Source organism: Cyclopterus lumpus, chromosome 5, assembly GCF_009769545.1.
Source record: "Cyclopterus lumpus isolate fCycLum1 chromosome 5, fCycLum1.pri, whole genome shotgun sequence".
In the NCBI taxonomy this organism is placed as follows: Eukaryota; Metazoa; Chordata; class Actinopteri; order Perciformes; family Cyclopteridae; genus Cyclopterus; species Cyclopterus lumpus.
Window position 1 is genome coordinate 8,962,090 of NC_046970.1, and position 14,855 is coordinate 8,976,944.

At 42.9% G+C, this 14,855-nt stretch overlaps 2 protein-coding genes across 2 annotated transcripts; one reads left to right on the forward strand and one right to left on the reverse strand.

Moving 5' to 3' along the window:
* Positions 1-1,229: 1,229 nt before the first annotated feature.
* slc2a10 (solute carrier family 2 member 10) lies at positions 1,230-7,459 on the reverse strand. The gene is made up of 7 exons (XM_034533013.1): positions 7,188-7,459; positions 5,771-5,854; positions 2,890-4,152; positions 2,566-2,688; positions 1,953-2,088; positions 1,809-1,865; positions 1,230-1,326 (listed from the first exon to the last, which is right to left on the reverse strand). Exons 2-7 carry the CDS (start codon positions 5,772-5,774, stop codon positions 1,260-1,262), a joined length of 1,650 nt encoding a protein of 549 aa, XP_034388904.1. The 5' UTR covers positions 5,775-5,854; positions 7,188-7,459; the 3' UTR covers positions 1,230-1,259.
* Positions 7,460-9,372: 1,913 nt separating this feature from the next.
* On the forward strand, positions 9,373-11,200 carry tp53rk (TP53 regulating kinase). Its single transcript, XM_034533932.1, is given in 7 exon segments — positions 9,373-9,430; positions 9,433-9,498; positions 9,501-9,594; positions 10,390-10,520; positions 10,523-10,614; positions 10,617-10,784; positions 10,787-11,200. Coding segments are annotated over 7 exon segments (696 nt in total). The 3' UTR covers positions 10,874-11,200.
* Positions 11,201-14,855: the final 3,655 nt, after the last annotated feature.

Consider the following 14,855-nt stretch of genomic DNA (forward strand, 5'->3'; position numbering starts at 1 on the left):
TAATCTGAAACCATGGCAGAAATTATTTGTGACCATAAATTGTTTATTTAAGGTTAACACAGCGATCAGCCCTTCACTATTTCCCGCATGCCAAACCCTTTACACCCCACGGCCCCCAAATAAGGGGACAACTTAGGGGACTCTGGGGTTCCGATAAAACCAGAAAGATAATGATAAAATAATATAATGTTTGACATCAAATTAAACAGCAGAACGTAAGCTACAATAATTAGTAAGCCGTTTTCAAATGCTCCAAACACAGCTCATAGTAAAAATAAGAACTCAAGTATCGTATTTTGCCTTAAATCAGCTCACCGTCCAGTTTTCTGGGCCTAGCGACCCGTAGCTACGTCCTAGCAGAAAAAGATAGTGACCAAAGCAAGAGGAGTCCATACAGATTCCAGTCATAGTTTTAAAAATCCTCTACACCCAACCCCCACCAAGATGCAAGCAAAAGAACACAGCAACACAAATCGCTTCATCACTTACTAATTACTAATACCCGTTTTATGCTGTATTTGCCTGTATTGTATTGAACCCCATTAGCAATATAAAAGTGAGATGTATAGTCTGGTACATGAGAAAACTCAAATGGTGGTACAGATGGTGCCAAATTTGCCTAAACTGTCTTTACTAACAAGGCTCTAATTCTGTTCTGCTTCACTTTTTCAAAGTCGACCTTTGCAGAGATACTGTTCATATATTGTGCTAGGATGCTGAGGGAAAAAAAAAAACTACTAGCTGCATCGTTCCAAAGAGATAATCATAGTAAGTGTTTTTTACAAGACAAACCTGTAACTTTTTTAATTTGTGCTGTGTGCCATCTTCATTTAATCTTAACCAGTAACATATAGGCTGATATTTACACATCTGGAGTATTACAAGTGTTTACTTTTATAACACCAGCATTATTCAAATAGCCCTTGTGGTAGAGGAGATGCACCCTTTTTTTAGTGTGGGTATGTTTTTCGAGCAGAATCCTAAAAAAATAGGCTGGGGTGTAAAAGGTTAATTACATTTCACATTGAGATTACTTGCATTAATATCTTGAATGTAGCCGCCTACATTCAAGATAATAATGCATCCAATTCAACTGCGATTAGCCTGACTATATTTACAAGGGGGCAGTGGTGGTCACAGCAAGATGGGTTGGGTTCCTTTCCTGGGCTGGCTGGCCCTTCGGTGTGGAGTTTTCATGTTCACACCGTGTCAGCGTGGGTTCTCTCTGGGTTCTCCGGTGTCAGCTGGGATCGGCTCCCTTACCCAGTCTGTGGGAACGACTGGTACGACTCAGTTCCAAGTTGGTCGTTCAGTACACAATCACATCTGCATATAAAGACAGCATTTATGTACAAAACATTTTGACATTGCAGGCACATTAGGAAGGGATTACTTACTGTTTGTTTTTAATTGAGATTGAAATCAGAACCTATCCCTTTTAATTGGCTTTGACTTTTCCCTTTAATTGGAATTGACCCGCAACATGACATAAAGGTAAAACTGTAAATGTTAAAATCAAGTTAGGAACATGTTAAAGACTACTGCTGACCAAAAAAGCAAAAATCTCAAATGCAATGATGCACAGCAGCTTTCTAAAAACAAATTGTTTTTATTTACTCGGAAAATATATGTAAATGCAGACACCCAAAATGTTTTTACAAAAGTCAGACAAAAATACACTTTGTTAACAGGTTTCACAAAGATGCCACACATATCAACTATCAGGTGCAACAGAGGAAAGCCTCGTATGGATATATCCTTTAATGAGTCACTCTGAGGCGCTGACTTGACATTGCACTCTCTGGTACCGTGGGGAAGGGTTTCTCCAGCTGTTTATGCAGCAGCACTCCTCGACTTGGTAAAACCTGTAAGACAGGGCCAGAGACACACACATGAGTGTCTCATGCCACTGCACGTGATTAAGTATTTAATCAGACAAATATAGATCCTACTTGTTTAAACACAGCTCCTTGTCTATCTCCTCCAGAGTCTTCCCTTTGGTCTCTGGTAGCATGAAGTAGAAGAAAACCACAGCGGCCACAGCGGTCATCCCATAGAGGAGAAACATCCCCGACAGACCAATCGCATCTGTTGATGACGAGCACAGTTCACTCTCTGCTGGCCATCATTTTCACTCATTTCATGGATATCAATTAATTAGTTATTGTATAACCTTTCATACTGTCAAAAGCTAAAGCTAGAGTTAGTTATAGTTTTATAAAAATGTTATATTTATTACAATTCTCATTACATCCTAACGGCAATCAATAAATCACATGCTCAGACAGAAAAATAAAGTCTGACATATGTTACTGTCACACACGTCCAATCATTACATTCGGCCCGAATATGCTACACGCCAAACATTTTGAGTTGTTCATGAAATGCGCAGGTGTAATCAATCACTTTGGCTGAGTTCCATGGGGCTTTAAAAAAAAAATATTACCAGTTTCCAGTAACTTTTTCGGACTCATTTGCTTACGTTTAATGTTAATGGGAGGGAACCGCCATTGCTTTTAGTATTTACACCTGCACTTTCCGTGAAAACGGTGTATGGGAACTCACCGATAAAATCCAAGAAGGTGAATGTGACCAACAGGTTGGCAGCCCAGTTGAAGCAGTTGGTGAAGGCGAATGCCCTTCCTCTGATCGCAGCTGGAAATATTTCACTCAGGAGAAGCCAGGTCACTGGTTCAAGACAAAAAGAAACTGCTTAACTTCAGAGCTCTAATTAGACACTCGACAGGCTCCATGTTGGATAATGTTATTTTTAAAGAGGGTAAAGGTACATTAGGCATCTATGCACTATAGCAGATTGAAAATATTCAATATTGCCTCGTGTAGCTTTAAATGCACAAAGAAAGACACATTTTAAGAGAATATACAAACTTGGTCCAAATCCAATGGAGTATGCACTGACAACAGCCATCATACACACGAGAATGATCCAGTTCTCGACCGTGCTATGGACACTCGGAGTAGGTGCCAGAGGATCGTTCGGTTGTTTCTGTCCAACTTCATCTTCATCTTGTGTGTAGTTGTAGAGGAGCCTTTGGCTCTTGTGTAAAGGTGCGTCAAAAACGGACCAATTACTAACAGTTAGATGATGCAGCTCAGTTCTGTTAACGTTGAAGTCCTCAGAATCACAAGGCCTCTTGGCATTCATCGATGAACGTCCACTGAGGAGTCCGATGGTTATCAGACACACCGCCATAACGGAGCAGCCACTGATGAGCAGAGGCCTCCGCCCCACCCGGTCCGAAAACACCATGGAGGTCAGAGTAACGACCACTTTGATGAACCCCAAGCCCACAGACGCCAGCACCGCCGAGGCATTGCTCTGAAACCCCACCGAGTGGAAGATGGTGGAGGCGTACAGGAGGACATTCGGCTGGCCTGTGAACTGCTGAAAGAGTACCAGTCCGAGGCCGATGACTGTCCGAGTCCTCATGTTGTCTTTGCGCTGGAAAAGATACATGCTGTTGTACCGAACCTTCTGGCTTTCCATGTCGGAGTCGACTTTTGAGTCATCTGCTTCGACAATATTCATCAGGTCACTTTTAGTTTTAAAACAATAACTTGGTTTTGAAGATTCCTTCGTGCTGGATGGGAGGAACCAGATAGAGACCAACTGAATCATAGTTGGTACGATGGCTAATCCGAACATCCACTTCCATCCTCTTTTAGATTCCGACAGGATGTAGTTCATGGCGTAGGCTGCCAGGATGCCCAAGGTGATCCCGGCTTCATACAGTGTTACCAGGAAGCCCCTGCGATCCGGGGTAACAATCTCAGACACAAAGATGCAGCAGGACATGGAGGATATACACATGGCGAAGCCCACCGTCATCCTGCCCACCACTAGTGCCGAGTAGGAGCCGATGAGGAGGACCAGGCTGCCGGTCAGGATCAAGACATTGCTGAGGAGGATGGAGTTCCTGCGGCCACGGTGGTCAATCAAGCAGCCGCCCACGATGGAGGCCAGCAGAGCTCCTATCAACAGAGAGCTGACCAGAGCCTCCTGCTGGACACACGAGAGTCCGAACTCGGCCTTGAGCAGCAGCAGAGCGCCTGAGATGATGCCCAACTCGTAACCAAAGACCAGGCCGCCCAGAGTGGACACCACACTGGCCAACAGGAGGATGGAGCTACCTGGGGAACGAGAACAGGCGAGGTTTAACTTTTCATGTACATGTACACACACAAATAATCTCTAGGATACATTTATGAAATTGAATAATCTTTCAATTTAATAGGGTTTCCATCAGATTATGTAGATTAATTCACTGGGAGACTGTCAAACCCACCAAGGCTACAGCCATATCGGAATGTCATATGGTGCAGTACCGCTAATGACCACTAGATGCTGACTCTTAAAAAAACCCAAAACAGCTGCTCCATAAGTATCCATTGAAAAACGAAATACAAAGTACATTTTCTTTTTTCCTTCAAGGCAGCAGATATGTTTTCTTAGTGGCCTTTTAAAAGGCGTTAAGTTTCATAATGTTTTTTTTAGAGCTGTTTTTGCAGGAATTTCATGCTCCATTAATCTCTCCAGATCATAGATCATGTATATGCTCAAGATAGCTGCAAGACTATAAGTCGTGTCTTCACAATGTGCCTTGAGGAAGCTGTGGATGGTGTGATAAATGGTTGAGCAATGGTTTCCACTCTGAGGGGGCCAAGAACAAAAGTCCTATGAAGGCGGGCTGTGGTTTTTATAAGTTTGCGTACCACTGTGATCGAGCCATGCTTTTGCGATGGCGAGGGCCATTTATGACTTTATGCTCTTCAAATTTGTGAGTTGTTTCATGTAGATTTGCCACTTTAATCTCAGAGAATCTCCAAGTTTCTTTCTTTTAAATTCACCACGGTAATCTCTTATTTTCTGTGTTTTATCTCAAAATCTTACCCTCTGCCCCAGCGCCGTAATTATTATTTTATACTTTCATTGGTCCTAAATATGCACTTGTGTATGTGTAAACGTGTTACGGTGACTATGTAGCATCACACTGATCCGGATATACATTTTAGGAATTAATGTTGCTTGTGGGATTAGAACAGATGCAGCCAGAAACCTTCCAAAGCAGGAACCCTTTGTTCACACAGTACAAGCAACATGAGTTGCTCAGGTAGAGATGAAATATATATATATATATTAACTATATCATAAATAACTATATCATTTATATATATATAATTAAATTAGTGCAGTCTGTATATTTCCAGTGTTTAAATGTTTTTTTTCTTTCTAAAAGCTCAGCTTTTGAGCAAAGTGCATCCCATCTGGGGATGGTTTTTGCCATAGTTTACAGTACGTATTCTTTCTCGTTGGTTCCAGATGAATGATACGCGTTCTGATCCAACTGTTCTGCAGCTGCCTCACATTAACCTGAGTCTTTCATGTGCAGTATCTATTGACAGAGATGCAAATGAGAGCTGCTGAATTTCAATACCGATTAAGGAAGTAGCCTGTGTTCACATGAGGAAAGATGGAGCTAAGAACAGCTCGTACCGACTGCAGATACAGTCCACGTGTAAAACCGGACCGTTCTGTTTCATGTTTGATTGGTTGATTTGAATAGTTTGGAGATTTTGAATGACCCTTGATGGTCTAAATGTAGATTCAAAGGTTTTAAATGTCAGCAGCTGCCGTGCTCAAGTAGTGTGTCACAGGTCACACTGGTCAGCCCTAAAATGCATTTCATGCATTAATGGGCATTACGGCAGCATTCCTTACAAAACTGCATCACTATGGAAAACCACTTACCCATAGCTTCTGTCCTGTTCCCTTCACATTTCAGTCAGGCTGTGCAGCTCTGGGTCCTTTTCTCGGAGGACGTCCTCTGAAATTCTGAAATATAAGCAAAAGTTATTTATATGATGATGGTCATAATAACACAGACAATCTCCAGGTCCTGCAGAGCCCTCCTGGTCTGGCACCCGCTTGGAGTCTTGTGTCCTGCTGCTCATAGGAAAGACAAGGGAGCCCGCAAGAGCCTGTTGCAGCCTCGTCGCCATGACAACCCTCTTGTTGATCGCCATGATTTCATGATTAGACAAGTCCACTCGAGGTGGGCTCAGTAGCCGGTTTAGTCTCATATTAACATCACCTGTGAATCTACACCGCCTCCACGACTCAGACATCTGAGGAAGCGTTACTGGGAGAGACGGACGAGTCCAAGCACACTCAGCGTTTATGGTTTTGGTTAGGTGTTGACTGAAATTATTTCATATTTGATGCTCAAAACAAGGTATGCGGTCAGCTGTAGGGCTGGCTCGGGGAAGAGGATGCCCCTGCCTTGCATAGTCCCGTGGGAAATCTTAATTGGGCATGGGACACAAGCTAAGGCTTGATCACCCTTTAGCTGGCCACCTTTGTTGAGGGTGTTTAGTGATTAAAGGCCGAAACACCCACTGATTCGAAGGCACACTACTGAGGATGTGTCCCAAAATTGACATCCTAACCCAGTTTAAGAAATAAACCTCCCATGCCACTCTGTCAACATCACGGCAAAGCTCATGTGAGTGCATACCATCTATTGGCACAATGGACAGTTTTAACATCTCGTCCCGTGTTTTATGATTCTGATTCTTCTTCTGGACCAATACAGGAAACGTTTCCCACCAAGTGTAACTGTAAAGGTTCCTGTCAGGCTTATAGCATCATGGTTATTCAGTAGTTTAGACGAACCTGCCTCCAGCTCAGCTCAGAGAAGTGAACTGTTGCAATGCCCCGTTTTAACCAGTAGGGGGCATTTATCCCACAATATGTTAAATAGAAAATACTTTGTTTTAAAACGTCAAGATGAGAACCTCGACAACACTCATAAATATACATAAAGGTTGGTTTTAAGCGTATCGTGGTGTTACTGTTTAAGTTTAAGCAAGTAGTGTTTGTGTCATGTCATGGGTGAGCTATTTAACTTTACTTGACATGCTGCAGGCTATCTCATAGATCATATTTGTTCTGCGTGGAAATTCTTTATTCAGTAACTGTTGTCATATGCAAGTAGTGCAGTATGAAGTAGTCCCTCAAAACGGTTGTGGAGGAAAAGTATATAGTGGCATTCAATGGAAATAATCATTTATAAAACGGTAATGTAGCTATATTGAGTAAATATACCTAATTACATTCCACCACTGGGTCTTTCTCAACACTTTTAAGAGAATAAATAGTTACTTACTTAAGAGTCCATCCTGATACAGGTGCTGATAGTTCCTGTTGTGGACCACAGACCCGTTATCCAGGACTCACACTGGTTGCCCGTGCAGGACTTTGAGCAGAACAACGGGACAGACGGATGGAACCTCCTCGCGCTGTTAGTTATGAGCTCTGCACACACGTTCGTCCCGCGGTGGACGGCTACAACGAGACGTGGACTCACCGTGAGCAGCAGAGCGGAGCGTGAAATAGATGCTCCTGGAGGAGAAACACGGCTGTCCCTTCAGGAAGTCGGAACTACGTGGCAGCGGTGTCAAGTTGCAGGAGGAGAAAGTTGATGGCGAAGTTTTGACGCCAGAGGTCGACTTCAGTCTCCCAGGAAGGAGAGGAGGAGCAGAGGAGCTCAACTCAACAGTAGTGTGCAATATCTTAATTAAGGGAACCCGGGCCCTCATTGATTGGCGGGCGGCCAACAAGAGCCTTTTTACAGGCCGGCCAAACGCCAGCAAGGCTAGATGGGAGTAAGTATTGATTTAGATTGCTTTAATAATTGTGTGTATGTATAGGTAAGTGTTGGAACCTTGTGCACTTTCCATCTGAAATAAATCAATATCTTATTGAAGTGGCAACGTGTCACTGTGGTTTGATGTAGTTTTTTGTTTTGCTCCGGGACTTTGTTACCACTTCTGGGGTGGCATAAAACTGCCAACAGCACTATGGATGCTGCCCTCCAGGGGCAGCACTCAATTAGTCCCTGGTTGTTGCAGCAAACCTGACGGCCACTGCAGGTGCCACAGTCAGCGCACCGGCCTTCTGCCCCTTCTGCAGAAGAAGCCAGAGCCGGTCAGCCACATAGGAAGAGGCCCACGGACAGAGAGGCTCTTCTGGAGTTCATGAAAGAGCAGACAGAGAGGGATGAGGAGAGGGACAGAGAGGGACGAGGAAAGGGACAAAGAAAGGGACAGAGAGGGACGAGGAAAGGGACAAAGAAAGGGACAGAGAGGGATGAGGAGAGGGATGAGGGGAGGGATGAGGAGAGGGACAGAAAGGGACGAGGAGAGGGACAGAGAGGGATGAGGAGAGGGACAGAGTGGGACGAGGAGAGGGACGAGGAGAGGGACGAGGAGAGGAGCGAGGAGAGGGACAAAGAGAAGGACAGAGAGGGATGAAGAGAAGGACAGAGAGGGACAGAGAGGGATGAGGAGAGGGACAGAGAGGGATGAGGAGAGGGACAGAGAGGGATGAGGAAAGGGACAAAGGAAAGGGACAGAGAGGGACGAGGAAAGGGACAAAGAAAGGGACAGAGAGGGATGAGGAGAGGGATGAGGGAGGGATGAGGAGAGGGACAGAAAGGGGACGAGGAGAGGGACAGAGAGGGATGAGGAGAGGGACAGAGTGGGACGAGGAGAGGGACGAGGAGAGGGACGAGGAGAGGAGCGAGGAGAGGGACGAAGAGAAGGAGAGAGGGATGAAGAGAAGGACAGAGAGGGACGAGGAGAGGGACAGAGAGGGATGAGGAGAGGGACAGAGAGGGATGAGGAGAGGGACAGAGAGGGAAGAGGAGAGGGACAGAGAGGGAAGAGGAGAGGGACAGAGAAGGAGGCAGTCAGGAGCAGAAAGCTGCGTAGCAATCCTTCCGTGTCCTCCTCACTGTCGCCTAGGCCTAAGCCTTCCTCATCCTCCTCCTCTTTTTGCGGAGGAAGCATCAGGACCAGCATGTGTTGATGCTGGTCCTGAAGGCTGGTCTGAAGTCCGCCTCAGAGGAAACATGGCAAGAATTGGGGACATGGCACTTCAATGGCATATCTTTGACTAAGACTTGGCCCTTTTTTTAAAACATTGTTTATTAATTGTTGTAATGTTAATTCATGTAGTATATGTATACATTTGTGTTTTGACTATTTCATAATAATAATAATAATAAATAATGATGAATTCAAATCACAAAAGCACAACTATATTTTTCCTGTCCTGGTTCTTGACTAATGGTGTTAGTCTCATATTAACAATCACCTGTGAATCTACACCGCCTCCACGACGAAGACATCTGAGGAAGCGTTACTGGGAGAGACGGACGAGTCCAAGCACTTGGTTAGTGTGTATTTCACTGGTGGCCACTAGGTGGCAGTCTGAACTGAGGCAGAGGGAAGCAGACGGACAGGAGACAGAAGCGAAGAAGAAGAAGAAGAAGAAGAGCGGAAGTAAACATGGCAGCGGAAAAGAGCATGGCAGTCCCAGAGTTCCTCAGTAAAGCAGAGCTTTTAAAACAGGAGCAGAAGCTCGGCTGTACAGGGTGGAGTTCCTGGGGAAGCCGACTATTGTGAAAGAACGGTTTAAAAGCGCTACAGACACCCGGTGCTGGACGAGAAGCTGACCCACCGAAGGACGGTTCAGGAGGTCCGCTCCATACTGCGCTGCCGGAGGAGCAGGCAAGTTCCAACAACAGCCACTTTGCTGGTCTGGACCTAAATCTATCAGATTTGAGGTCATCGTTATCAAATGAAAAAAGTTAAAGAAGCGAAGCGAAATTAACTTCAACTCAGCCAAACCGGTGCAGCAACAAAATCTGGTTCCGTTACATGAGAAGCTGATGGGTTGACCAAATAACTGCAGGGTGAGAAAAGGAGTGTCCAGTTATGAAGCATTTTTCTGTGTCAACAAACGTGATATGTTGCCGAAAAGTGCGGTCCCATTCGTATTTATACTATTTGTAAGCCCTCGAAGCCTCTCTTACTCACCGTTTACCAGGTGACGTTACCAGGTGAAGTCCCTGAGGGTTCAGGGTTTTGGGATTCAGCCACTGTCCTCTGTAGCTTCGTATCACAGTTTTAAGACAGCCCCACTTTATGGGGTCAGATCAGTCTCAATAATTGCAAATGCACACAGAGAGACTTACAAATGCAAACACAAAGATTTACAAATGCGCACAGAACAATTTACAAATATGTTTTGATTTACAAATGTTTGATTACACTTTGTCAGTCTAATCCAATCAATTGACTATATCATTTTGTTTTAATGATGTGGTCTTGGGCCTGAGAGCCACAGACAGGGGAGGAGTTGGAAAGTATTTAGAGGAACACCAACACGCGGTTTGGTTTTTCTCTTCATAAAATTGGTTGCTCTAGAATATTGTCATCCTCATCATTTGATACCAGATAATGCAGGTTTTGTATCTTCATAGCCCAACATACAACTCTCCTTCAACTTGTCTTCCTCCTCAGGCATATCTGCCCCTTTAGTCTACTTGTGGACTACACTTACCACTGTATTTTCTTGGAGGAAATCGTGGGTTCCTCGACTGTGCGCGACCACATCGCTGCCACTCGGCAGTCTGATTGTAGCAAGGAGCTGGGTGGCTGGCTGAGAGGGTGGGCAAGATCCTGGCCAAAATGCACGACGAGGACGTCATCCACGGGGACCTGACTACCTCCAATATGCTGCTGGAGACCGCAGCCTGGAGGACGGGGAATCCGAGCTGTTCCTCATCGACTTCGGCCTGAGCTACATCTCTGCCCTGACGGAGGATAAGGGGGTGGACTTGTACGTGCTCGAGAAGGCCTTCCTCAGCACCCACCCGAACACAGAAGCTCTGTTTGCAAGGCTGCTGAAGAGCTACAAACGGCCGCGTCTAAGAAGTCCTCGGAGGTCATTAAAAAGCTGGATGAGGTCCGGTTGAGAGGGAGGAAGAGATCGATGCTGGGATGATGATCCGTGCTGTGTTTAGGCACAAGCCTCTTTGGAAATTCTGTAATAACAAAGTTATTTTGAAATAAAGAGTGTAATACAAGTTTTTTCTTCTCATGGAAGGCCGATATAATACAAATATGGACTATGGACTATGTACATTTTGTAACGGTGTATTTGTCTAGTATGACATAAATACATCAATAACTATCAGTTATATGACAAAAATGGCAATAAAAAATGTCCTTGTATAGTATGCAAAATCTATCTTAAAGTATGACATTATAGCATGCTCTAAAAATGGGATGAAGAATGTCATTGTATCCTGTGATAAAAGCTTGAAAATGATCATCTTATATTGTGTTATGAAAATGTCATAAAACTATCATATATATATAAAGCATGCCATTGAAATGTCATAAAACTATGCTATATTATGCCCAAATAATGTAATAACTTGTCATAGTATTGTCAGACATAAAGACACTACATTAAAAGTGTCATAATATACTCTGCCATAGAAATGTCATTACAAAGTATCATAGTAATATGCCATAAAACATGTCATGCACATATACTAAAATAGCATAGTATTATAGTGCCATTCAAATGTCATGTATATGATCGGATATTACTTTATTCATCCCCAGGGGGAAATGTAGTGAAGCAGCAGCAAACATGTTTACATATATACAATACAATAAAAATAAATAGCAGGGCAGGACATATTACATTTACATTTAAGACATCTTTTAATAATAATAATGAAGGAAATGTAAAAATGAAAGCAGTGCAAGGTTAATTTATGTACATTTGAGGAGGATCTGGTATAGTATGCTATAAAAACATCCAAAGATTCTGTGGCTGGTCCAACCTACATGTGTGACCACTGCAGCCAAGCCAGCCTGCAAGAAACACAGTTCAGGCTGCCCGTGCGGTTTCTGATACTAGGCATTGTGGTAAGAGCGTGTAAGAACTGACTGCAACATACGAGCAAAGGTCCGCTGAACGTTATAGTAAATAAGTCTGTTAAAAACGGATACATTAATAAATTAAACTAAATGAATGAGTGAACAATTATACATTTATGAATGATAAAAAAACAGACCTTTAAAATTGCAATCATAAGCTAATTTACCTCTAAACTCAGATTATAATAAAAAGGAAACAGCCTATTGACACAAACTAATACCAATACCAGGACATTTAGATGAGGGGTTTCAATGTGATGCCATATTCAATATCATAGTCATTATGTGTCATTGTAATACAACAGAATAGTGTGAGAATATAACAAACAGAATGAAGCCAGATATGAATTAATGAATCTATAATTTTTAAGTTAGCTCATGGATGATATTTTGAAGGGCTTTTCATTTTGAAATTCAACATCAGAATGTCCTGATATTGTATTCAAACCAAAATTATATTTTACCTTGAAATACAGTTTGCATGTGGTAATTGTTTAAGTTATCATTCACAAAATGTATACGTTTTCACTCATTCATTTAGTTTAATGTATTCATGTATGTATTTACAGACGTATTGACTGTCTTTCACGTTCACTGGAACTTATTCAGTCAGTTCTTACCGTAATGCCTATATATACGCGTACCGAAAACAACCGTGCGGGAGCGCTTGGTTGTTTTTTGAAGTTGCATTATTAGATTTTAAAGTTTTTTTATGATGTCATTAAATTAAACTATTGTTTCTCACGTGGACACGTTATTTATAACTCTACCATACTACATATGTGCGTGGCGTTCTGGTTTGTATGTTTTCTCCCCCTTCAAAAACACAATCCAATAGCCCATCATCATACTTAACGATTACTCCCCGGGCACTAGGACCTTGGGGAGGCTGCTGCGCTGACTTTCTCACTCTGCCATGTAAGGTCTCTCGTCAACGACAGCCAGGATTACAGCCAATGAGGTGAGCTCAAAATAAATGATGCACAGAGTGAACTTGTAAGTCTAGGTAGTTACATAATGTGGCTGTCGGTAGTTGTTAACGATTGTTACCTGCTTACATTTAGCTTTACTTGAGGCAAATGAAACTGTCTCCAGTGAGCGAGAGTGTGAAACAAGCGAATTCGAAATACAAGAAATAACTATCGACATCTTTCTATTCTTGCATTAATATATATATTATTATAATATATTTTTTCCATTGACACTGAACTAATTCATCTTTATCTCAGTGATAGTGTCCAAATGAGCATAAAATATCACTATGACCCTGACATTCTGTCTCTTGTGTTATCATATACTGAATGCAAGAGCAAAATCACACTCTTTCTGATTGAACCATCTATGAACTCTCGGAAACAATGGATAGCCATAAAGTGCTTTGCTAGTGAGTAGGTGTAGGCCATAAATGGAAGACCATTTGATTCTCATTTGGCTGTGTGACGTTCATAGTATTCAACACCTATACATCTTTCATCTTAGTTACTTTTTCGTCAGATTATTGGCTCACAAGTACTCATAATTTCACATCTGCTACTGGGAGTAAATGTGTCCCACTAACAGTATTTATGAAGGGTGCATGGACAAGTTGTCAGCCACAGGTCAGAGTCCAGGAGGAGGTGCGTTTGAGACAAAAAGCACTGAGCAACCAGGTGAATGTTTACGGTGCCCAGCCCCAACACTACATGGCACAAGCACCAGGTGACCCTCAGTCCAGGGAATCTCTTTGAAGTCTTTGAACACGCTCGGACGAAACTGGGGCGCCAAAGTTTGCTTCCGTAGTTGCTTTGCTATGTACTGACGACAGGACATCTCAATCCAAATGGAGCACCTACGGAACATAACAATTATGATTAAAGTCATAGTTATTGTTTTGCACTGTAGAGGTAAGTGTCGTGAATTTTTTCTCGTTTCCAGTGTGAAGTTGTAAAGGGAAAGCTCAGTGTTTGTCTTTTGCACAATGTATTGTTATTGTTTTTTTTTGCAAACTTGTCTCTGCTCTCAGGCACCCAGGTAGTTCAATTAATTTTTGTATCGCCCAAAATCACAAATTTGCCTCAGACGGCTTTACAATCTGTGCACATACAACATCCTCTGTCCCGGGACCTCACATCAGTAGAGGAAAAGGGAGAGAGACCTTAGGAAGAGCAACAGTATTGACAGATGTACAATAGATGTGATCTGTACAGAATGAACAACATAACAGAGTTGCAACACAGTTTTTTTGTCATATGATAGAAATTATTAGTATAATGAGAGAAGTAAGCAGAATAATGATGGAAAAAAATACGACTCAAATAACAGGAGCAGTGGATATAGAAAATAGTAATTGATAATAAAACCAGTAATAATATCGGTAACAGTAACAGTATGTGGCTAATAATAATATTAAATGATAATAGCAGTAGGTGTCAGGCAGGGCCAGAGTCCAGATAATAACCACGATCCATGTAAACCTGTGAGGAGAGGAAGCACAATGACAAGGCTATAGTAATGGTGGCGACTGTAGCTCAGTGGTGAGCAGGGTCGTACTTCAATCAGAGGATCGGCTGTTCGATCCCTGGCTCCGCTAGCCCATGTTGATGTGTCCTGGACAAGACACTTAACCCCAAATTGCTCCCGTAGCTAAACCTACTGTGTGTATGAACGTGTATGAACCGTGTGTGAATGTTAGTTACTCCATGTTAGTTACTCCTGTTGGACAGGTGGAACCTTAGCTCCTCCCATCAGTGTATGAAAGGTTGTGAATGGGTGAATGATGAAAAGTAGCGCTTTGAGTGGTCGGAAGACTAGAAAAGCGGCAGGTCCATTTATCATTCAGTAATGTGCATTAATGGCGCATTAATTCACAGATAGAGAGGAGGAGAGGAGTAAGGAGCTCAGTGTATCCTAGGCATTCTAGGCCTATATCATTCCTTGGGCCCGGACCAGGGCAAATCTGTGTCAGCTCTAACTAAACCTGAGCCAGCCCTAATATGAACCTAAGCCAGCCTTAACTATAAACCTGAGCCATCCCCAACTATGAACCTGAGCCA